Here is a 23,424-nt window from a genome sequence, read left to right as displayed (position 1 = left end):
AAGCTCTGGAAAGACATTCAATGGACCCCAGACCCACAAAACGTCATTACACAGAAGCCCAACCTGCTCCGATGTCTCAGGACAGCAGAAAACCCCAAAAAGAAACTGAAACTAGATAAAGCGGCATCTCCCTGGTCCCTTCCAGCCCTATCATTTTATTTTATAAAGGATTTCCGACCCAGACGGGGAATGAGACCTTAAAACAGGCAGGCAGCCAATGCATGCTGGACAATCTCCTTCTTGAGGGAGGAGAGCCCCCAGACAGATGCCCCCATCTAGATTACTTTGCCAAGGCCCACCCTACAGGCAGGGGGCTGGACCCGGAGAAATTTCCAGGCTCCGCCCAGCATCCCAAAGCAGTGTGTCCTGCAAACAATAATGCCCCCTGTTAGGCTCCTTGAAAAATTGGTTTTGGAGTCGAATATGTTTGATAAAGGCTTCATGCAACATCCCCCTCTTGGCAAATTTTAGTGCATATTAACACACTGGAAGCTTTAAAGTCCTATAGTAAAGAACTCCATTTAACCCAGTATTTCCTAAACTTATTTAACACAGGACTGAATGTGTGTATGTGAACATCTAGAAACATCCCTCCAAAGGACACTTAGTGGGAGAGTCTGGGCTAAAGGCAGTCCTGGGTGCTAAGACCCAGACTGAGTCATCTTTGAACCCCCACAGCCTAGCACAGTGCCTGGTACCTAGCAAGCACCTAATAAATCGTTGTTGTCTGCATGAATGGGGAGAAGGCTGAAAGAATGATTTAATAATGATTTTCATATCTGTGAAGCGATATAGTATCGCACTGCCAGGCAACAGCTCTCTGTTTCCAAGAAGGCACACATTTTAAATTGCAGCAGGAGGGATTTTGGAAGCCCTGCTCCGAGTTTAGGATTACAATCCACCAAAATAGGGCTTCCGAGCCGAGCTGCATCGCCTCCTTCTGTGGAGGTGTTGGTCTAGCACTTCGGCACAGCAGAGAGTCTGCGTGCAGCCGTCCACCCACCCCTCTACCCGTTCATTCATTCATTCAAACCCTCACTGCGCACCTACCATGTGGTCCCTCGGGACCCCTTCCGAAAGCCAAGAGGGACTGCAGGGAGCTGTGTGATAAAGCCCAGGGAGCCCCTGAGAGGAAGGGAGAGGGGACCACCCAAGTGTGGGGTCAGGAAGCCTCAAGCCCAGAAGTAACAGCTCATGACCCTCCCAGAGCAAGAAGTGGGGGGACTTCGTGCTGAAACACGAGGCTGGCCTAAAGAATAAAGCCACTGTCTCCCGTGCTTGTTTGTCTATCCCCTTTTCTGGTGACTGTGTCCCATTGTTCTCAGGGAGCATCCCTGCCCCCACTTCCAGGCCCTTCCCCTCCCCAAGCTCACAGCTCCAGTCTCCTCTTCTCTCCCTTAAGTCCTACTCCTCCCCCTTCAAACCACCTCCTAATTCTCTGCCTCTTGCCTCGCTCTTCCACCCCCTGATCTCCTCGTTCTCCACACTCTGGGCCATCCACCCCAGACCTGCGGTATCCTCAGTGTTTTTCATATCCACTTACCATACAAATGAAGAAATAACCCAGGACTCAAACCAAGGTCCATCTTTCTGCTGCATCCCCATCCCCACCACCGCCACTGCCAATGGCGAGCCACAGGCTGCTTTGCCTCAAACAGGAAGGAGAGGATGGGAATGGTTGGGAGGAGCGACGAGAGAAGAATATGAGTCCAGGTCTGAGGCATCCTTCCCATCCTGCTTCACCATTCCCAGCCGCCTTCCAGGTCTGCAACCTTGCAGCAGTGCACACTCGCCAGCCCCACCTGGATGTCTCCCAGCAGGTCTGCAGCTCTGCAGTGATTTTGCTTCTTTCAATCACAGGCCGAGATGGGCCTGATGAGAGGACACCCTAATGGACTTCAGGAGCCAGTCACACTGCTGCAAGACACTAAACCACAGACTCCTAGGGTTAGGCATGACCTGAGCGGTTATCCTGGCCAATGATCCCAAACCTAAGAGTTGGTCACCAAGATCACCTGGGAGCTTTGAAAACTAGATCCAAGCTGTTTAAAAAACAGATCCACTCCTGGGCCCCCAACTTTGGAAGCAGAATCTTCCATTTCCTCAGTAACAAGACTGGCAGACGGCCGTCTGGTCTCTGCTTGAACACTCCAGTGACGCAGCTGGGGACCCCAGCAGGCATCTGGGTTGATGGCTGCAACCCCAAAGCCTAGAAAGTTACCCCCTACCCAGAGTGAAGTCTGCCTATGTCTACTGCGCCCACCCATTTGCCCCAACCCTGCCCCTGGGAGCAACCGAAAATAAATTCAGTCCCTCTCGTCCTGTCTGACAACAGGGATCCCAGCAAGAATGCCTTGCCTGTCTCTTTGTTTGTGCACCTCACTACAGTCTGCTCTCCTCCCAGCAAAATGTTCTCAGAAGTCAAGTTTTCCAGCCCCTTACCAAGCTGGTCACCCTTCTCTGAATTCTAGAAGCAAACAGTATTTCAGATGGGGTCTCCATCTTCCTGTGTGCTGGATATGCCCACCAACCGAACCAAGACCCTGGTGGTCATTTCTAACAGCTGCCTCAAAATGCAGGCTTACATTAAGCTCACAGTACATGAACTAGAAACTCCCAGATTTTGTTCACAATGTTGTAAAGAGAGAGCTTTCCTGCATCTGGACATTGTCTTGAGAAAAGGAAAGAAAAAAAAAAAGTAAGGTTTCCCAATTATCTTCACGAAGTTTTGTGTTTGGGAGAGAAAAATGAATGCTGCTCCCACCCTCGATTAGCTAGCTACCCCCAGCTGATAAGCACGGATGAAAGAAGGAGATAGCAAAACAGAACTTATGTAACTGTACCCAAAGGATTTATGGGCGCAATCATGTCGGAGTTCCCGGAGCAAACTGTTTCCATTCCCAACACAGGCTACGGTCCTGGGAAGTAAACGACCATGAGCTGGACCCACCACAAGATAAATAAAGTTAACTGAGGTGCCGAGCGGGCAGCCGTGGACTGGAAGTCACCCAGCAAGAGGCTGGCACAATCACAGCAGGCTCCCACCTCGGGTCCCCCTCCCCCAAACACCCACCCATCTCCGGCTGGGACCGAGCCTCTCAGGAGAAGAGGAGGCCCCGGGCCAGCACGGGCCACGGCCCAGCCTCTGCCGCCAGCTGTACCCCTGACAGAGTGACTCGTAGCCAGGGCCAGTCTGCACAGGAAAGCTTCTGTCCAGGCCTTTTACATGGTTTTTTAAAACTCTTCTGTGAGGTCGGGCAGGTTTCTGCGATGGGGTTTAACACACCGTCTGTGTCCTTTTTATGGACAAACATGAGCACACTGTTCTGTGTTCCAGAGCACACAGACCTCACGCTCTTGCTTCAGACCAAAACTTAGACTGAATTATTAACAGCGAGCATTTCCGCAAACACAGGCGCTGACAGCTCTGCTCCTCGGCTGGGTCCCTGCCCTTCCTGAAGTCCTCCCCACAGGAATCAAGGCAACCCTGGGATCTGGAAGACCACCCGCTAGCCAGAAGCCCTGCTCGACCCCCACTCCCAGACGCTTCTGCTCCCCTCCAAGCACCTCCCTTCCCCACGGCATGGAGAAGGAGGCAACATAATTGAAAACAATTAGCAAATATAATTGGCAAATACAATTAGCCTTGAGGCAAGACAAGCAGACCCTCCTCAGCTCCAAACACCCAGCCAAGCCCCCACCCGGGGCTGTCGCTGCTGGAGCTCATGAAGGCCAGACTTCTCCCGTCCAGAAGTGCTGGTGGCGGAGAAAGTGACTGGCGGGAGACGATTCCTGGCCATTGAGGTGGAGGTGTGTCCTCCTCCACATCACCTCGGTGGGCAGGGAGGCAGTGGCTGCCAGCAGCACACATGGGGCAGCCACAGGGGCCCACCAGACAGGCCACTGGGTCAAGTTCCAGAGGAAGGAGGGGCTCACTGGGCAGCTGAGGGGGTGGGCAGCAGTAAGGGTTTTTGGAAGAGAAGGGTGGACTCCACAGGGTCAGGGGAGCTGACCACTCAAGTCTAGCCCCCAACATCATTATGGAAAAGGGGGCGTGTGCATCCAGGATACTGGAGCCAGAGGTCAAGGTCAGAAAGGCATCAAGGCCCAGAATCAGAAAGGCAAACGGCCACAGGAAGCCAGCCATCAGCCAAGAATAAACAGGACAGATCTGCAATAATCTCCTTTCAAAGTCAACACGAAAGCATCCCTGGGACCACCTCGCTCACTGGGGCCAGCCCACACAGACAGACAGACAGACAGACACACACACACACACACACACACACTGGGACCAGCCCACAAGACACATGTGTACACGCACACACACGCACCCACCCCTCAGCAGCCACAGTAGTCGGTTCTTGGTCTGTATCGCCCGCCTCCCCCCATCCATCCCCAGCCTCCTTGCTACAGACACTCACACGTGCTCACAGTCACAGAACATCACCCACACAGCTACTGTGCCTTTCTGATCTCTGGAACAACTGGTGACAGCTGCGGGTTGAAACAGGCACAAAAGAAGAAAAGCAGGAAATCACTGTGTTTCTCCAACAGGGTTAGGGGAAGAGCGGAAGGAGCTGAAGATAGGCTGGGGTGGCAGGTGGGTCATCCTACACTGCAAGGGCAACCTCCGGCAGCTCTCCCAAGCTCACAGGGACCCACACGGGGTCAGAATTTTCTCAGGAACCATGTGAGGCAGATTTAATGTGGTTGCAGAATAATAATACCCTACATGTGAACAGGACTATACTTTTCAAAGAGCTCTTCCATCCGTTATCAGCTCCTAGAGTAACACTGGACAGCAGACACGCTCATCTCCTTGGCCAAATGACCACTCACCCCCATGGGGCCCAAAGACCTTTCCTCCAAAATAATCTTTAATGGCCAAGCATATGTAATAGTTGCGTGAGCGTGCTTGTTTGTGTGTGAATGCGTGCAGAGGCTTTATGTAGCAGAGTGAGATACAGTCAAACAAAAATGAGGTTGCCATGGCAACAGGCTCCGGCATCATTGCAACCTATTAACACAAGTGAGGAATGTGTTTGGCAGATGCTCGAGTGTTATTTATGGTATGGGTGTAGCAGAGGGACTTCTAACAGGCAAAGAAGGAGAAAAAAACAACCCAGTGACGTGCCTACTGTACCCCGCCAAGGAGACAACAGTGAGACAAGAGCACAGAAGGAGAGGATGAGAGGCTGAAAATGGGGAGTAAGAGGTGAGGAAGCTGAACAAGCAAGCAACGGAGAGGAGAGGTGGGCAGAGAGCAGCAGGGGACTGGAGGGCGAGGAAGAGAAAGGAAGTGAACGAGAAAGAGCACAGGGGGAGGGGGACGGGTCCCAGGGGACCAGCAAGAACAAGACACGTAGGGAAAGCAGAAATACCATCCCCCAAAAAGGGCTGCCCCTCCTTGCCTCTCGGTTCCATTCTCTCTTGAGTAAAAACCCTCAGGAGGCACCGGCTAAGATATCTAATGTTTCTCCTCCCAACTGGAGCAAACAGCAGAGCCCCCAAATATAAGAGGAACTAGGGAAGAATAAAAATACCGAGGTCAGATACTGAAGTCGAGGACCTGGGCCGTGAGAGGGAGGGGACCAGCCTCATAGGAGGAGATAGGAAACTGTGTTGGCATGTCTTCACGAGGGCTTACATGTGCTCGAGGCACATGGCAGGGACTTCCCAAAGCCCCAACCTCAGGGACCATGCCCTGCCACCCCATTTCCCTGGACGCGTGTCCTCACCAAAGAAAAGAACGAGGCATAACCCAAGCTGTCCTCAAACACCTGCTGCTCCGGGGTAACCTGAGGCAGAGGCTGGACTCTGCCACTAAGATTTCCCCACCATCCAGCAGGGTTCGCTCAAGAAATACAAATTTTGTATCAGACTTAATCAGAAAGGCAAATCAAATACAAACAAAAAAAGATACAGTTTTCTCTGAAGCCAAATAGAAAGAATGTTTGCATTCCCTTGGCATGGACCATTCCTAACAAGCTCTGCTGTACTGAACCGAGCAGAATGTGAGAAGTTAAGTGTAAATCCATCCAAAAGCCTGCAGCCAAGAGAATGAGCGTCTAAAGACCACAGTGGGTAACAGAAGCAAGGGGTGGGAGCGGTAGAGGTGGGGAGAGGAGGGAGCGGGATTTGCCTGAGGAACTAGAAGGGGAGTCAGTCAGACACTGTTGCTGCGATGGCCAAGATGGAGTTGGAGCACCCCAGCTTCCTGGGATCCAATTCCAATTGCCTGAAATCATACATCCAGGATTGCCTAGGGCTGTAACTAGACTCTGAGACCCAAGTCCGGTTTCGAAAATGCCCTGAATGATCCTAGAAGTATCTGCTGCACCGTGCAGATGACATGCCCGTCCCTCTGCAGAAAAGCGACACCCACCCAAGCCACCTGCCTCCCACCCAAGCCAGGATCAACCCCCAAAGATACAACACTCATGTGACAGCTTGGGTCCTCAGGTCCAAAGAGTTGGAGCCTTTATAATAATAGTAGTTAACTTTTTTTAAAACCACCACCTCTTAGTAGGTTTCTCTCTCAAGTTCAAAGCTGATCGCTAAAGATTTTTTCTTTCTGATTCCAGATCAGAAAAACTTTAGCTTAGCATCAACAACCCCACCTACTCCTCTCCTTGGAACCCAACCAAATTGGCAAGCAGTTATTAAATCCCTACTAAGTACCCTGCACTGTGCTAGACAAGGGAGAGAGGGAGGAGGAGGAAAAACACCAACACATAACTCAGGATTCCTGCATCCAAGGGGCTTCCACTGGATGGGGAGCAAAGCCAGTGATCACTGGGGAACAAGTACGCGCTCCTCTCAGTGTCTCTGACTCCATTGTTAACCATACAGAAGAGGGAGAGCCCAGTAGGGCTGGAATAGAAGGAGAGGGCTCCTTGCAGGAGGTGAGGCTTGAGACAGAGGGAGGGGGCATACGTAATCCCCCCGTTCTCTAGAAGAGGAGCCCAGGAGGCTGCAGGTCCCCTTCTTCCCAGTCATACAGCACCTTAGAGGGGCAGCTAGAACCCAGCGCCCTGAAGCTGATACAGGTGCTATGCCCTCTGGGAGAGTACCATACCCAGGAAGTCAGGGGGCACAGGAGAGCCCCTCAAGAAAGACACAGTAGTCACAGGATAAGTCTGAAGAAAGGCATTAGAAGAAGGGAGGAGGAGGAAGGCAATGACAACGGAACATGGTTAAGACATTCTATTAGAGTAGGCAGATGCCTGGAGAGGGGTGCAGCAGGGTCCACCGTCAAGACAAGCCTAAAGCAAGGGCCCACTGGACTCTCTCATGGTCAAGCTGCCTGCAAATATGCAGACTCGACAGGGGTCAATGGATGAGGGCCACGGAGCCACAGACAAGGGGACTGCTAAAGGGAGAGGGGTGCAAGTCAGAGGGCTGGTCTCACCCCATGGTCGGGATGGCAAGCACACCCCTCTCCCAGAAGCCTTCAGTGGAGTCCCCAGTTAACCAGGCAGTTTAATTTCCTCCTGAGCCCACCGTTCTAGGCTGGCCCAACCAGTCCCAGCAAAGACAAACCTGACCCCCACCCACAAGCAAGAACCAGAAGCAGCCATGTGAAGGGGTCACCACGTCCCACACCAGCTTTCTGCTCAGGCCAGGAGGGGGACTGCCACCACACATGTCTCAGAGACTCCTTCCCCTCTTTGCTGAGGGAGCTTATTGGCTTGGGGCACTTTTGTAAACGACAAACTTGTCAGTCCTCTGTCAAGTTCAGGGATATCTCCAGCTCCCAAACCCCAGCCTCAGACAACTAGCAGGGTTATCATTTCTCTTCCTTAAGACTGGGCAGGGGGTGCCCAGGGTCTCCCCTCCCCAACCCTCTATCCAGGACTCAGTTAACAAACCAGCAGTGGCTCCCAGGAGGGAGAGACTGCTACAGGGTCCAGCCACTTTTGTCAAGGGCCTTTAATATATAGGGACAGAAGCAGAGGAAGTGAAGGGGACCTCTCCATAGAATTTTCTCCTCCAATCCTCATTCCTCATTTTCATCCACACAAAAATGGCTACGGCTTAATGTGTTTTCTACGGGTCCAAGAACATTACATATAATACGAAGGCACTTTTTTTGTAAATGAAGATGTTGGGGCCCAGAGGGGGTTAAGAGGCTGGAAGATACCACACAGTTGACACAGCCATGTGTCTCTCACTCTTTATGCCACTTTAAAGGGGAGGGTGGGATGCCTCTCTCTGGAGTCAGGCCGAGGCCTGCCCGCCCCACAATCCAGTCCCTGCGGCCAGGTGGGCCCCTACCTGCTTGAGCAGGAACTGGTCCTGGGCGTTGGTGCGCAGGGCAATGGCCAGATGCAGGGCAGACAGGAGCACCCCGCTTAGTACCGCGGCCCGCATGCGCACAGGCAGCAGCGTGTAGATGGTGTAGATGAAGAACACGGTCCACCAGATGCCCTCGGAGGCGCTGCGCGGCTGGGGCATCAGCAGGCCCACCACCTGGACGGCCAGCACCACGGCGATGAGCGCGTAGCAGGCCAGGCCCATGTGGTCCTGGTGGAAGGCGGCGCGGTTGCAGAGCACCGCCATGACCAGGATCACGCCCACGGCGGCCGCCAGCACGGCCAGGTAGGGCAGCTGGAGCGGGGGCCGCGCCGCGTGGAAGGCCAACATGACGAGGCACACGAGCACCAGCACGGCCATGAGCATGGTGAGGCTGCTCTGGTTCAGACGGAAAAAGTAGCGCTGGTACAGCCGCTCCAGCTTGTCCGACGGGAACTTCTTGGAGCGGAATATCTGCAGCAGCGCCAGGCAGCAGGCGCCCAGCGACAGCACCGGGCCGGGACCCGCGTCCGAGCCCGCCGAGCTGCCGCCATCCCCGGAGCCCTCATCGCCCTCGACGGCGCCGGCCTCCAGCTCGTCGGCCGCGCGGCCCTTGCCCCGCCGCTCCTCCAGGCCCAGCTCCACCGAGCGGGGGCGCACCTCCCTCCCGCCCGCTGCGGCCGCCGCGGCCGCCGAGCCGCCGCCGCCGCCCGCAGGGGGCGCCCGGGTGCTGCCCCCGCCGGCCGCGCCCCGCCGCTGCCGGCGGCTGCCGCGACCGCAGTCGTCGCCGCCGCGCTCCTGCCAGGCTGACTTGGAGCGGAAGCTGAAGCCGAAGCCCCCGACCAGGGGGTCGTCGCCACTCAGCGGAGGATCGTCATCGTCGTCGCTGCGCCAGCGGCTGGCCAGGCGCTGCTGCTGTTGCGGGGTCACCGCCCCCCCGGGTTTCTTGGTGGAGCTGCGGGCCGAACCCCCGGGGGCGTGGGGGTAGCCATTGGCGCGGGAATCGGCCTCCCCCCACGCGGAGCGGTGTTCCGGGCCTCCCCGGGACGCCGGCGCCGCCGCTGTCTGCGCCGCGTAGCCCGGGGGGCTCACGCTTTTGGAGCTGGACATCCCCTCCTCGGCCTCGTCGTCTTCTTCCTCCTCCCCCGGGGGCCGGGCCGGGGGTCTCCAAGGGGAGGGCGGACGGCCGAGCAGGGGGACTAGGCTGGGGTCACACGTCGGGGGCGGCCCGGGGCCCTGCGCAGCAGCGGGGCATCTTGGCACCCCCGTCCTGAGCGGAGAAGAAGGGCAGCGGGAGGGCGAGTGGGGAGGCAGGCAGAGCCCCGAGGTGAGTAGTGGCTGAGAATCCGCGTCTGGAGTCCTAGGTCCGAGATGGAGTTGGCTCCGAGCTGGGGCAGCGGGGACTGCTCGAGCTGCTGTGCCGCGCGCAGACGGACGTCCGGACTCCTGGCTCGCGTCGAGCTCGACAAGGACCGGAGTTGCGGACGAGGCGGGACGGAGAGGTGTCCTTGCAGGCGGCGCCTCCCCGGGGCTGGCAATGCCCGGGCGCGGCGCTCGTAGATTCTGCCTAAGCGGAGCCCAGCGGCACACGCGGCTCGGCGGCGGCTAGGGCGGCTCGGCGGGTGTCCCGGCGTGGAGACCAAGCGGGTGCCCTTTCCTCGCGACGGACTGGGAGCGACTGGGAGGTGCGGGCGCCAGCCAGCATTATTTTCTTACGAGGGGTGGGGAGGTGGGATGGGGGGGGTGGAGAGGACGGGGGAGGGGGCGGCGGGCGGAGCAACAGCTCCGGAGTCCTGGGGGGAGGGTCCTGGAGCCCAGGGGGGCCGTCGCCCGCATCCCCCACCTCCCGCGGCGAGAGTGGGAGCGTGGCCCCCGCGAAAGCCGAGCCGAGCCTTCAGCGCGTCCGCGCAGGGGGCGGGGGCGAGGACCGGCTCCTGCTGCGCGGCCCTTCCCCTCTCACCTCCCCCTTCCCCCAAAACGGAGCGGGGCTGGCCCGGACCCGCCGACCCAGGAGGGCTGTCGCGCCGGCTCTGCAAGCCCCAGGCTCCTCGCCGCCGGCAGCGGGCCCAGCGCGGCCGGGCGCAGAAGGACTAGGCGGAGGGCGGAATCCGGCGCAGCGCCGCCGCCGTTCTGCCCCAACGCAGGCGGGCTTCTCCCGGGGAGCACGGCATCCAGAGATCGAGGGCCGGGGCTCAGATGCAGCCGGCCAAGAGGGGCCCTCCCAAGAGCCGCTGCGCCCCGGGGGCGCTCCGGGGAGGCCCGCGGGAGCCGGGCTCAGGGCGCGCCATGCACGCCTCGGGCCCTGCGCCGCTCCGGCCGCTCGCGCCGCTCCTCCCTTCTCGCCCGCTTGCAGCCGCCGCTGCCGGAGCGCCCTCCGCATCCCCTCCTCCCGCCGCCTCCCCGCCCCCCACGCCGCTCCGGCCTCGGCTCACCGCCCCGCGCGGCCGCCTCCGCCCCCGGCCGGGCCGCGGCCCCCGCCTCGGCGCCCAGCCGGCATCCTCAGGCCCGGCCCCGGGAGGCGCCCGGGGGCCGCGGGGGCCCCAGCTCCCCTTCCTCACCCAAAATTCTCGCTGCGCCCCCTCCCTCCCTGGCGCCTGGAGCCGCGTCCAGCCCGCCGTCCCCTCGCTGGACCTGGGTGGCGTGCGGCCCTCCCCCGCCCCCTGCTTGGGTTCAAACGCCCCTAGTCCTAGCTCCCCTCTTTTGTATCCCCCTTTAATCCCCCTCCCCCCATTCATCCCAACTTCAGCCCCCGCGCTGCGCCCCCCTTCTCTGGCCGAGCTCGATTGGCCGTTTTTTGAGCTGTCAGACTTGAGTCCAGCGCTCTTATTGGGCGATTCTCTGGCCCGGCGGCCGTGCCAAAGGAGGGCGCACAGGGCGGGGGGCGCCCAGGCAGCGACTGCCGCAGGGAGCCGGAGACCAGAGTCCCTGGAGGGGCCGGAGGGGCCCGAAAGGCAGGGCCGGAAATGGACGGGGGAGATGGAGAGACTGAGGATCGCTGAGGCGCATGAAGACAGGGACGGAAAAGATGGAGATGCAGTGGGTGAGGCCGATGCAGCCAGGGCGGGGCGGACAGGAACGCTTTGGTGGGTAGTTACCAAGAAAGAGCCCCACAGACAGCACTAGGAACACCTGGCGTTTACGAAGAGCTCTTTGCCCGGTCGTACTTTTTTAAAATCTCATTTGATTGCCCTCAGTAACCCTAGGATGTGACAGAGGACAGGGCCTGTGTGATTATTCCCAGTTATAGATGCGGAAACTGAGACTCCGAGAGCTTGCTCAACTTGCCATGGGTCACACAGGTCTCCTAACTTGCAACGGACAGATCTTTCGTCAGTGCCAGGCTGCCTCCCCTACCTAGCAAGGTGTTAGCGGGGTGGATGCGCACCAGAGCAAGGCGGAGCCCCCGCTGGAGTGGGGCAGAGAATGACCGGATACTCCTGTACGGCAACAGCAACAGAAGCAGGAGTGGAAAGAAGGACTTTACTGTAGGTCGATACCCAATTCCCCTTGCCCCTAAGCTGTCCTGCTGGAAGTTCTGACAGTCTACTCACTGAGAGGGCAGGGGAACCACGCCTTTACCCAGGGGAGGGAGAAACAACCTTCACTTCTCTGTCTTCGTCTTCCAGCTCTCTGCAGAGCTTCTGACAAGGAGCCCAGAGGTCTGAGTGAGCTTTCCTTTCTCTCTCTCTGCTGGCCATCTCTTTGCACATTGGAAGATAAACCTTGCCAGAATTACAAATTGGGAGGAGAAAAATTCCAAGCGATCTGAATAAACTAACCCTTGAGTAATCCAACCTTTGAGTAATCCATGATTAGCTAAGTCATAAAAAGCACCATGAATGTAGTCAGCCGACATCCACAGAGCGCCCATTATATGCAAAGACTGTGCTAAGTGCTACAAGGAGAGAGAATCAGACTCTGACTACAGCCCGGGAGGGGCAGGAGCCAGCCCCCAACTCCACAGTTCAGGGTTCAACAGACATCCTAACAGTGTCTAAGGCGTTCAGAGAGAAGAGGCACTAATTCCCACTGTGGGGGCCCAAAAAGACTCTGGAGGTCAAGTCTGGGGCTAGCAGGAAGGATGAGTAAGAAGAAAGGGAGGATGGACTAATATTTGTTAAACAACTACTGTATGTCTATAAATATTTTACTGTCGTATAACCATTTGAGGAAGATGTTATTTTCCCCACTATAAAGATGATAAAACTAAGACTTAGAGAAGCAGAAAGTTTGCCCAAGGCTCACAGTTTATAGCGGAATGGACCTTAAATTCACGTGTTCCTGTACTCCACCATGCGGCTATGCAACAAATATGACATGGGAGGGACACCCAGGACAGGCAACTGCATAAACAGAGGCCAGATGACCAGAGGTCAAGGTAACTGAGTTCCATCCTTGATTCTTCTCATTCCCTGAGCTCTTCCTAGGTTGTTCCTTTTAATTTTATTCAAATTTTTAAAATAACTGTTATAACAAAAGCCATGTATGGTTAAAGGTAGAAAAGCTAAAAAAAGATAAGAAAACATTCATAATCATACCACCTAGAAAGAACCATTAACATCTTTTTTTTTCCTTCAACAAAAAACAGGACTGTTACTCCACAAATAGTTTTAGAATCTGCTTTTTTATGCTTAGCAAAAGTTGTGGGTGTTTTTTCATGTCAATAAGCATTCATCTACAATATCCATTTTATTGTCTGCACAGAATTCCATTGCATGGATACAGCATAATTTATTTAACCAGTCCCCTATTGTTGGACATTTTTCACTGTTGTAGCTATTTGTAAAAAGTTTCCACTCTTTTACTGTTATAAACAATGAGCATTTTTGTAAATAAATCTTCACACACATCTTTAATTACATCCTTAGGAGAAATTCCTACAAGGAGAATCACTGGGTCAAAGGATAAACACATTTTTTTTCCTAAGGTATTTCTGAAGTCTGTATCTTCAGCCCCTGCCTCCCTTCCCAGTTCCAAGCCTCCCCCTGTCCACTGGAGAGCTCGCCATGGATGCTCCTTGGTACCCACCAGCATCCCAGATTCAATTGTTTTTTTAAACTAAGGTCCCAACAAGAGCTTGCTCCCCCTGTTTTCTCACCGCTGGTGGAATTGCCATCTCCCACGCTCCCTCCTCCCCTCCTACCGCACTTCCCAGGGTCCTCCTCACCCTAGTCTCTTCACATCTTTCTTCCACAGACTCTGGCTACTACCTTTACCCAGATCCTCCCCACTCCTTGCCTGGACTATTACCAACTCTCCCTCCTTGCCCTCCAATCTGTCCTCCACATTGTTCCCATTTGATCATGCGTGTCACACCCTCTACTAAAAACTGCCCACAAAACAGACTCTTCCTACTTGCCAGCTTTCACTGTCCACCACTTCTCCACGTCTTCGGGGAGCCCTGAACCGCTCTTGACGCCTCTGCAGAGATGACCCGGACTCACCCCCTGCACAAATCAAATTTACAGCACCTCCGTGAAGCCCTCTCTAATGCCCCTCCCGTCTGCCACCTCTCCCCCAGGCTGTTAGGCACGCCCTCCTCCTCAGCTCCCAGCACACCTGGCTTTTATCTCTGTTATAGCACTTGTCACATTCTATTATCTTCACTTGTTTTCAGAACTATCTCCACAGAGAGCTGAACTCCTTGAGGACAGAGCTGGTATCTTACTCATTCTTGTGCCCAATGCTTAGCCTGGTACCTGGCACAAAGGGTGCCCAGTAGTTGTTTGTTGGATAAAGAAATGGTTACATCTGAGGACTAGAGAGCTGAATGGAGTCTGGGGCAGGAGGGGGTGGGGGTGCGACTGGTAGCAGTGGATGAAGATGGAAAGGTGGATTGGGCTCTTGAACACTGAGAGGGGGAGGGTGGGCTACAATTTAAAGACAGTGCAAAGCCCCCGAATTTGAGGACAGGAGTGTCCTGGTCCATTATGTTTGAGGAAGCAAACTCTGGCAATGATGTATCTAGGTTGGAAAAGCAAGATCCAAGAGCGTAGGGGACCAGTCAGGAAGCTATTGTGGAGCAGTTGTAGATGAAGCCTGAAAGTGACATAGTGATGGGAATGGTTCCATTGGCTGGAGGACACCTGCGGAGGCTGACAAGGAAACTCAGGAGTCCACCTCTATGTACAGGAAGAGTCCTCAAGGTCAGAAGAAAACCAAGGAAAGGTAGGAGTCACAGGAGCAAAAGGCAGAGGTTTTGAAGACCAACTGGAGGATGCACAGCTGGCTGTTGCCGTCACATAGGGGCTGACCCAAGGACCGCCTCTGGCCTCTCTCAAATGAGTGTTTGGTTTGCAGAGCTGAAGTGACTACACACCTCAGGGCACAGCAGGCCCTTTGGGAGGCCTGTGGACACCCCACTGCCCCCTCCAGCCATCTCCCCCCACCCCGCCCGGTGTCTCAGTTACCCTTCAGCTTCATTCTTCACTCCCTCAGACTTCTTTTTAGAAGAATATTTGGATTTTGGAAATTAGAATATTAATGTTTTAGAATATTCAGAAATATGTATAGAAGTGAGTATCAATAATAGTACCCTACCTAAAAATACCTTCCCCCTCACTGCTTAAACTTCCACTATTAGATAGTCATGCTTTGGGATGACAATAATTCCCTAAAAATGAATATAGAGACCTAGTGACAGAAAGTAGATTAGTGGTTGCCCAGGCCTGGGGAGGGGGACAAATGGGGAATGATGGCTAGTGGGTACAAGATTTCTTTTTGGGGTCTTGAAAATATTCTAAAATTAGATTATGGTGATGATTGCACAACTCAATAAATACACCAAAAACCATTGAACTGCATGCACTGTTTGACACAACTGGATGAACTTTATGGTGTGTAAATTATATCTCAATAAAATGGTTGAAAAAAATGAATGCAGATACCCCTGGGGGACTGAAGGGTTTATGCCAGGAAGTCAGTGGTTAGCAAGTCGGTGTGAATGAGTTTAATCAGCAGGCTGCCCCCATTGATGCACTAATGCCCAGCTAAGGGTGGGGGGTGCTAAGGGAATGGATGCATGCAGTTTAGGTGTAGGGATGAGTTAGGAAGGAGAGAGAGCACTCGGGACCACTAAGCATGTCCTGAAGCAAATGGAACCAGAAGAGGGCATGGGTGCAGGGGAGCAGGAAGGAAGAGGGCAGAAATGAAATCCAGTTAGGAATCGGGGGTCAAAAATTAACTGTGCCCATTGGACAGCTTTGCCCAGGAGAGCCCTGCCCTGTAATGACTTCTTCCAAGGAGTTAAGGAACTCTAAGAACCGTAGGCTCTCTCGAGGGCGAAATGAGTCAAAGATCCTCCCGTTCCCAAAATTAGGTAGAAATTACTCCCCAAAGTGTGTCAACCTCCCTGGTTGTTTGCATTTTGAGAGCAAGCCCCATGGATGATTTACCTTTCCCAGGAAGAACTAACACTAACTCGTTATCATCCCCAAGTCAAAGAGTAGCTAGCAGGATGGAGCATTGGGTGTCTTGAGGGCAGGTCATCCATGGAGGCTTGGGGGCCAGTGTCTTAGCAATGGCACAAACGGCTGAGGTCCCTGGGAGCCAGCCTCCACTCTAGCCCGTCCCCACCAGGAGCTCTGAGGAGGAACCACAGATATCAGCCCTCTTACTCTTGACCTTTGGCTTCCTTGGCAGGGAAATCGAGGATGAGAAGAAGTTTGCAATGGGCCATAGAGAACCAGGCCCTAGATTTTTCCAGACCCTACACTCACCTCCAAACCTCTGGGCCTCAGGGAGCAGAAAATAGTCAAAGAGCTCAGGTTGGAGCTGAGGTGGCAATGGCTGATAATAGCTCGATCTGCCACTCTCCCAGGTGTTGACATTTGCATTTTAATGGAGGCGGTTAATGCCTTCAGCTAAGGGAGTGACTAATCTGTTCTTTCACTTGCTCCTGGAGGTAGGTGGGAGACCCTTTATGGCCCAGGGCCTTTTAGTGCCCTCTAGTCGCAACACAAGATCACGCCTGAGCTGTAGCTGCCAAACCTTTGGACTCTAATGCCCACACTCCATGCTTTATCTTTGTACTGTTCTTGATTTTGCTTTTTTTTCTTACACTTTCTCCTGAATCCTTTTTTTTCCTAAAGGTCTGAGAACATCCCCATGAGTCATTTATTCTTTCAACACACATAAACTGATTATCCATCTCAAGCAGAAAACCGTGCTGGACACAGTTGAGTGAGGGGAGCCCAAGAGGTATGCCAGCAAGATGCCACCCCCAAGAAGTCAGAGGTGAAGAAATTGCATCTGGAGAGCGGCACAGCGTCAGCAGATTTGGGCCACACAGCTATGCCGAGTGTTTCTTAAACACTCCAAACAAGAGACTGTTCATTAATAGGAGAAAAATATTCCTACAGACTGGAGGAAGCAAGAAAGGCTCCTGGGAGGGATGAAAAGGGTCCTTAAGTATGCATAGGAGTTGGATATTCAAAGACTGGATGGAGTTCTGAGGATTTAAAACATTCCTGTAGTCACCAAAGACCACATGTTGTATGATCCTATCTAAATGAAATATCCCAAAGAGGCAAATCTATAGAAACACAATAGATCAGTGGTTGCCTAGAGCTGGGGGCAGGGTGGAGGGGTTGGGGGTGGGGGAACGACTAACTGCTAATGAGACAATGGGGTGGTGAAAACTGTTCCGAGACTGTGGTGATGGGTCCACAGCTTTGTAAATACACTAAAAGCCATTGAATTACACACTTTAATGGACAAACTTTATGGAATGTAAATTATATCTCAAGAAATCTGTTAAAAATGGGAAGAAAAGTGGGGTCCAAAAAGACCATTCCCATAATAACCATACTTCACAATTAGAGAAGGAATATCCTAGTTTTAAGTTCCTGGTCTTTTCCTGCATAAAGGCCCAATTTTAAGGTAAAAAAAATTCAAGGACCCCAACGACGTGTATATGTACCTTTAGTTAAGAAAATACATAATGGTAAAAGTTATTATAAATTTAGTAATTGATTTAAATGAGTTAATACTTGATTAAACCCAATAGCATCTACACATGTTAGAAACATGGTTCTGTATTTGTAGGGGAGCATGTTTATTATGCCTACAGACAGGGCTTAGTGGCCCTTTTACAAGTTCTTGGTCTTTTGGTGTCCTCAGCCCACAGGTTTAGAATCCTAGTCCATTGACTACCAAGGTGTGCTTGGTTCGGCTTCTCTGTCAGGTGTATGCTAATGGGTGGGGACCCATTAGCAGAAAATGTGATAACAATCTCTGTCCCATGATGTTTCTGTCTCTTCAGCTGCTCAGCCAAAATGGCTCCCTTTCTCCTCCCAAACCGGTGGGCTTTGTTGAAAGCACATCCAGCCCAGAAGACAGCCAGAGCAATGCTGGTTGGCAGACACTCTGCTCTGGCAAATGTAATTAAAGGCAACAGCAAGTAAGTGCCTATTAATTTTTCATTAGAAAAGTCAAAGGTAACCTTCCTGGAAGGCAGCATCATTGAACTTTGGTTTTGGTAGTTAAAGCCAGGCTTTCCCCCACCATGTATACACCCCCTTCCACGAGTGAGTGTACACACACACACATATGCACACAGTCAGTCCACAACCTCTTTATTGAGCATAGGAGAGAAAGAGTCAGAGACCAGCACCCCTATACTCTTTAGAGGTCATTTTTTCCCATCCCCTGTCTCAAATCACCCCAGTGGCTATCTGCACGTGTAACTGATTATGTATATGGACCTTATACAATATGCCGATGTCTCCCAAAATGGTATTTAATATCATTTTTATAGTTTTAACCTTATTTTAGATGTTCTTGGGGAGATTACTATTCAAACCTCTCCATGATGAATGCTTTTGAAAAGAAAACACAGTGCCTACTCCCTAATGTGTTTGTTTTGTATGCCAGGGGCCATGTTGTGAGGTAAGAAGAGGGGAGTGGGGGGCTCTGGAACCATCTGGCCCTAACAGCTGTCTCCCTCTTGGTAGTCAGGGCTGATTCAACTGATATTGCCCATCACTTCGCTCATCTCTTTCCTTTCCTCCTTGTGCATCCTTACTAAGTTGCCCCACCTGATGAGAAGACAGTCTTTTCACTCAACATTGAGAAGGATCAAGGAGAAGAGTACTAAGCTTGGAGTCAGAATACCCAGAGGTTCTACACCAGCTCTCCCACTTTCTAGCTGTGGGATGTCCAACAAGTCCCTTCACCTCTCTGAACTGCAGTCCCCAGCAAGGATAACAATGCTGTCCTACAGCGGCCCTTGATGACTTGTTATGAGGATCAGGCCAATGATGTGAAAGTCCTTTTCAAATTATTCACGCTTATGTAAAACAAGAGTTTTTGTTTGTTTGTTTGTTTAAAGATTGGCACCTGCGCTAACATCTGTTGCCACTCTTTTTTTTCTTCTTCTTCTCCCCGAAGTCCCCCAGTACATCGCTGTATATTCTAGTCGCAGCTCCTTCTAGTTGTGGCATGTGGGACGCCACCTTAGCATGGCTTGATGAGCGGTGCCATGCCCACGCCCAGGATCCGAACCGGTGAAACCCTGGGCTGTCGAAGTGGAGCGCGTGAACTTAACCACTCAGCCGCGGGGCCGGCCCGGGAGTCATTCTCAATAATAGCGAATTAATAAATTTGTTCTTACTAAATCCAGATGTTCCTTTAAGAGGTCAGCATGGAATGAGGCACATCTCTGGGTCTCAGGCTCTTGCATACATTTACAGATGACTGTGATAAATATTTTTATGTCTGTGCTGCGTGGGGACCAGCTCCTCTACTAGCCTGGGATATCTGTTCTTTCGTCTCTGCTATGTTCAAAGCAGGGCCCCCAGGGCCATGCAGATGAGGTCTCTGTTCTCAAAGACATTCCCTCTTTCACTGTTCTGACAGACTGCAGCCTGTCTGCCATGCAGACGGGAGAGCTGCGCCCTCCTGCAGGCGTGGGTGGTGATTAAAATGGCCTGTGAGGAGCTTGAGTGGTGCTGAGTGTTGTTTCTCCTCTCAGTGCCACTCTGTTTGGCCTTGGAGTGGTCTTGCTCAGTCTCTGTGTCACTGGTTTTCAATCTGTGATTGGGGATGGCAAGCCAAACCTTGTTAGAGATCGTGCTGGGGCTGGCTGACCTTCCCCAAGCCAGGATAATCTCTCTCCCTGGCAACAGGCAGGGGCAGCAAGGGACAGTGACAGATTGTGAAATCCTGGGCCTGGGCTTTCTAGAATTACTTAAAAAGAGAAAATAGTCACAATACCTTGCATTTGTATAGTGCTTTTTAAAAAAAAGAAAGCCGTCTTTAAAATTCTTCAAGGAGAAGGCAGCTTTAGAATTGTCTGGCAGAGAGGATACCAGGTGGGTAAGAAATGTATTGTCTTATTCTTAGCCACTCAATAACACTGAGAGTGTTAGGAGAAATCTTTTTTTCTCCCCACAGATGGTGATGCAGGGGAAGAGAGATGTGGAGTGACTTGATCAATATCACACAGCATTAGGGGCAGAATTTGACCTAAACTTCTTGACTTTTTTTTGTCAGCCCAAAGCAGGCAGAGGAGATGAAAATGAATGACCTAACATTTTGCTTCGTCCACCTGAGATTCTGGCGTGTAGACAGCTCTTCCTGAGTCAGATGTTGTACTTGGTCCTCTGGGGCGTACAGAAATATGCCCCTACTTATAGGTTGGAAAGCAATGAGGAAGAGTAGGGGTGAGGTGTGAGAAAAATTGGCATCCTCTTGCAAGGTACCTACCTGAGGTGAGGTCACTCAGCCTCTTTAAGCAAGGCAGGACCAGACTCAACAGACAGGGCTAGGTGGGGCTGCTTCAGTTGCCTAGGGAGTCTCAGTATGGTTTGGGGATTTAAAGGAAGGGCCTGCAAACTCCGGCCAGTGGGCCAAATGTGGGCACTCTCTGGTTTTTGTAAATAAAGTTTTATTGAAACACAGCCACACTCATTTATTTATTTTCTCAGCCTTCTTTTGCTCTACATGACGGAGTTGAATAGTTAATGACTGTGATCGTGTGGCTGACAAGGCCTAAAATCTTTACTATCTGATCCTTTTAGAAAAAGTTTGCTTATCCCTCCCTCACACCATACACACAAAAAGTTAACTCAAAATTTATCATAGATCTAAATGCTAAAATCTAAAACTATAAAAAGAGCACACAGAAGAAAATCTTTGTGACCTTGGGTTACAAAGATTTCTTTAATATAACACCATAAGTATAATTCATTATTTTTCAAATTATTGAAAAAAATTTTGATAAATTGGACTTTGTTGAAATTAAGAACTCTTCAAAAGACATTGGTAAATGAATGAAAAGACATGCCACAGACTAGGAGAATTATTTGCAGATTACATATCTGATAAAGGATTTGTATGCAGCATCTATAAAGAACTCTAAACTCAATAATGAGAAAACAACCCAATAAAAATGGGCAAAAAATTTGAACAGACTCTTCACTAAAAATTGGTGAAAATATATAGATTACACATAAGGATATGAAAAGATGCTCAACATCATTAGTCATCAGGGCAAAGCAAATTAAAATCACACTGAGATCCCACTATACACCTATCAAAATGGCTAAAATTAGAGTGACCACACCAAGTGTTGGACAGGATATGGAGCAACTAGAACTCTCACACATTGCTGGTGGGAATGTAAAATGGTACAACCACTGAGAAACAGCTTGGCAGTTTCTTAAAAAGTTAAGCATACAGCATACACATACCACATAATCCATCAATTTCAGTCCTGGATATTTACCCAAGAAAAATAAAAGCATATAAACATGTCCACACAGAGACCTATCCACTAATATTCATAGCAGCGTTATTCATAACTAGAAGTGACCCAAATATCCATCAACAAGTGAACAGATAAACAAATTCTGGTATATTCATGCAATGGAATACTACTCAACAATAAAAAGGGATGAACTATTGATACATTTGACAGCATGAATAAACCTCAAAATGATTCTAATAATTACCCTGAGTGGAAGAAGCCAGACCAAGGAGAGTACATACTGTGTGCTTCCATTTATTAAAAATTCTAGAAAATGAAAACTAATCTACAGTGAGAGAAAGTAGGTCAGTGGTTGCCTGGGAATGGCAGGGGGGCAAGGCAGAGTGGGAGGAATTGATTGCAAAGGGCTCAAGGAAACTTGGGGGGGTAATGGGTTTTCATTATCTTGATTGTGGTGATGGTTTCACAGGGGTGTGTGTGTGCGCCTGTATATATATACACATATATATGTCAAAACATCAAATTATATACTTTAAATACGTGCAGTTTATGTCTGCATATATTTAAAGAGGAAGAAAAGAAAACCCTGAGGTCATTTCTTTCCTTAAGCTCTCCATGTAGTTTGAAGCAGCCATTCCGCAGATTTATGTTCCTTGTTCTCCCCACAATGGTTTATCTCAGCAGCCACTCTGCCCTCCAAAGCTGTGTCTTTATCACAGCTGACCACAGGTGAGAACTGTGTGCCACTGTATGTTGTGGACTACCAGAATAGTATCTCCTAGAGTCAATAGGATCATTGTTGCTTTCGAATCCAACTAGGTCAGATATCCAATCTCAGATTCTCATTTCCCTGAGAGTCTGTTGCTTGCCACCATCCTGCTATCAATCACTCCATTGATGAGGGTTAATTACAGAGAAGAAAATCCACTTTAACTAGTTAAAGTTGAAGCAGAAAGGAATATATTAAAAGACGCCGGAGACAAATTCAAGGAGGAAGGTCTCTGCCATTTCTCCACAGGGGGATTACCTCAGTGTGTGGGGAATGATCTGACCGTAGAATAATCAAATCTGTCTTACAAAAGAAATTTTTGATGGTGTTTTCCCCCTAACGTCATAATTTCCCAAACCCTCTTCTTGTGAAACTGCTCATAAAACTCAACTTAGAACCAGGAATAAATGGCTTATTCCAGGGATAATTCCCCAGGGAGGAGAAGGACAAGGTGAACCTGGGATGCTTCATTGGGCTAGAAAGCAAAGACGCCCTCAGAGATTAATGGGAAGGTGTCAAAAGCACACAGGACACTGCACATCTGTTAAACAGCTGACAAAACAACAAAAACCTGACAAGGTCCCAAGAAGTGATTCCAGGCCCATTCCAGGATGGCTCAGGGACTCAGCGTCTGCAGTGCAGTAAGACACCTACCCGGAGAGGAGCTGGATGTGGATCAAAGATACAGCATCAGCATCCTTGGGAAATCTTTGAAGAAGCCACCAGGAAAGTGTCCTGGCAGAAATCCGGAGCACTGGGTTCCAGCCTGGCTCTGCTGCTAACCTGCCTTGTGCTTGCCCACGGGCAGCTCTTTTCCTCTTCTGATCCTCCGAGTCCTTGTGTGTGGAACAAGCAGGGAGGGGTGGTCCCTAAGTGTTTTCAAACTGAGTTTCCTGGAACCCTAGGACTCCTTGGATTGCCGTAGGATGCTGCAAGGGCTGGAGGAGCCAGGCTTGTCCCCCTGGAACCATCCTGCTTTTGTCTATTTTATGTTTGGCAGATATTACTCACAGCTGGCAAACTCAGGAAGTACAGAAAATATCAATTCTTCTGTTTTCTAAATTAATTTCTGACTCCCAGGACTGTGGACTGAGTCCCAGAAGCTGGATGAAATATTCACCCCAAATATTCTTGGAGCTCTCCTCTCAGGCAGTGCCTCACTTCTGGGACACAAGTGTCCACTAACAAGCCATATGTCTGTCCAGTGGTCCCTGTGGGTCCAGCTGTCTCTGCTGATTCCGTGCCACTCCTGGGACATGGGTGCCTTTTGGAAGCTGACCAATGTCCCCTCTTTCTCTTCCTTATCCCACAGACTCTTCTCTCTAGCCTACCCTCCATCCCGGGAAAACTCTTCCTAGCCTGGGGGGAATTTCCTTTCGTGTTTCTTTAAGGGATTCATTCAGTCTATGCCGGTGAGTCCCTGTTATGGGTTGAATTGTGTCCCCCCCAAAAAGATATGCTGGAGTCCTAACCCCCAATACCTCAGAATGTGACCTTATTTGGAGATAGGGTCTTTATAGAGATAATCAAGTAAAAATGAGGTCATTTGAGTGGGCTCTAATCCAAGATGATTGGTGTCCTTACAAGAAGAGGAAATTTGGCACAGACATGCATAGAAAGAAGACGATATGAAGAGACAGAGAGAAGA

The 23,424-nt window shown here is 51.3% G+C and overlaps 1 protein-coding gene and 1 long non-coding RNA gene across 3 annotated transcripts in view; one reads left to right on the top strand and one right to left on the bottom strand.

The window, feature by feature from the left end:
* ADCY5 (adenylate cyclase 5) overlaps positions 1 to 9,552 on the bottom strand; it is a 150,462-nt gene extending 140,910 nt beyond the window's left edge. For both annotated transcript variants that reach the window (XM_070583751.1, XM_070583750.1), the window contains exon 1: positions 8,281 to 9,552. In XM_070583751.1, coding sequence (XP_070439852.1) covers positions 8,281 to 9,408 — 1,128 coding nt within the window. In that variant the 5' untranslated portion in view covers positions 9,409 to 9,552. The remainder of the gene's footprint in view (positions 1 to 8,280) is intronic.
* A 294-nt stretch (positions 9,553 to 9,846) lies between these two features.
* LOC103563827 (uncharacterized) lies at positions 9,847 to 20,198 on the top strand. The gene is made up of 4 exons (XR_011529455.1): positions 9,847 to 9,983; positions 16,389 to 16,533; positions 17,561 to 17,698; positions 18,327 to 20,198. It is a non-coding gene; the product is annotated as an uncharacterized lncRNA (long non-coding RNA).
* Positions 20,199 to 23,424: the final 3,226 nt, after the last annotated feature.

Source organism: Equus przewalskii, chromosome 18, assembly GCF_037783145.1.
Source record: "Equus przewalskii isolate Varuska chromosome 18, EquPr2, whole genome shotgun sequence".
NCBI classification, from domain to species: domain Eukaryota; kingdom Metazoa; phylum Chordata; class Mammalia; order Perissodactyla; family Equidae; genus Equus; species Equus przewalskii.
The sequence above is the reverse complement of the archived record's forward strand: the minus strand, read 5'-3'. Positions and strand labels throughout refer to the sequence as shown.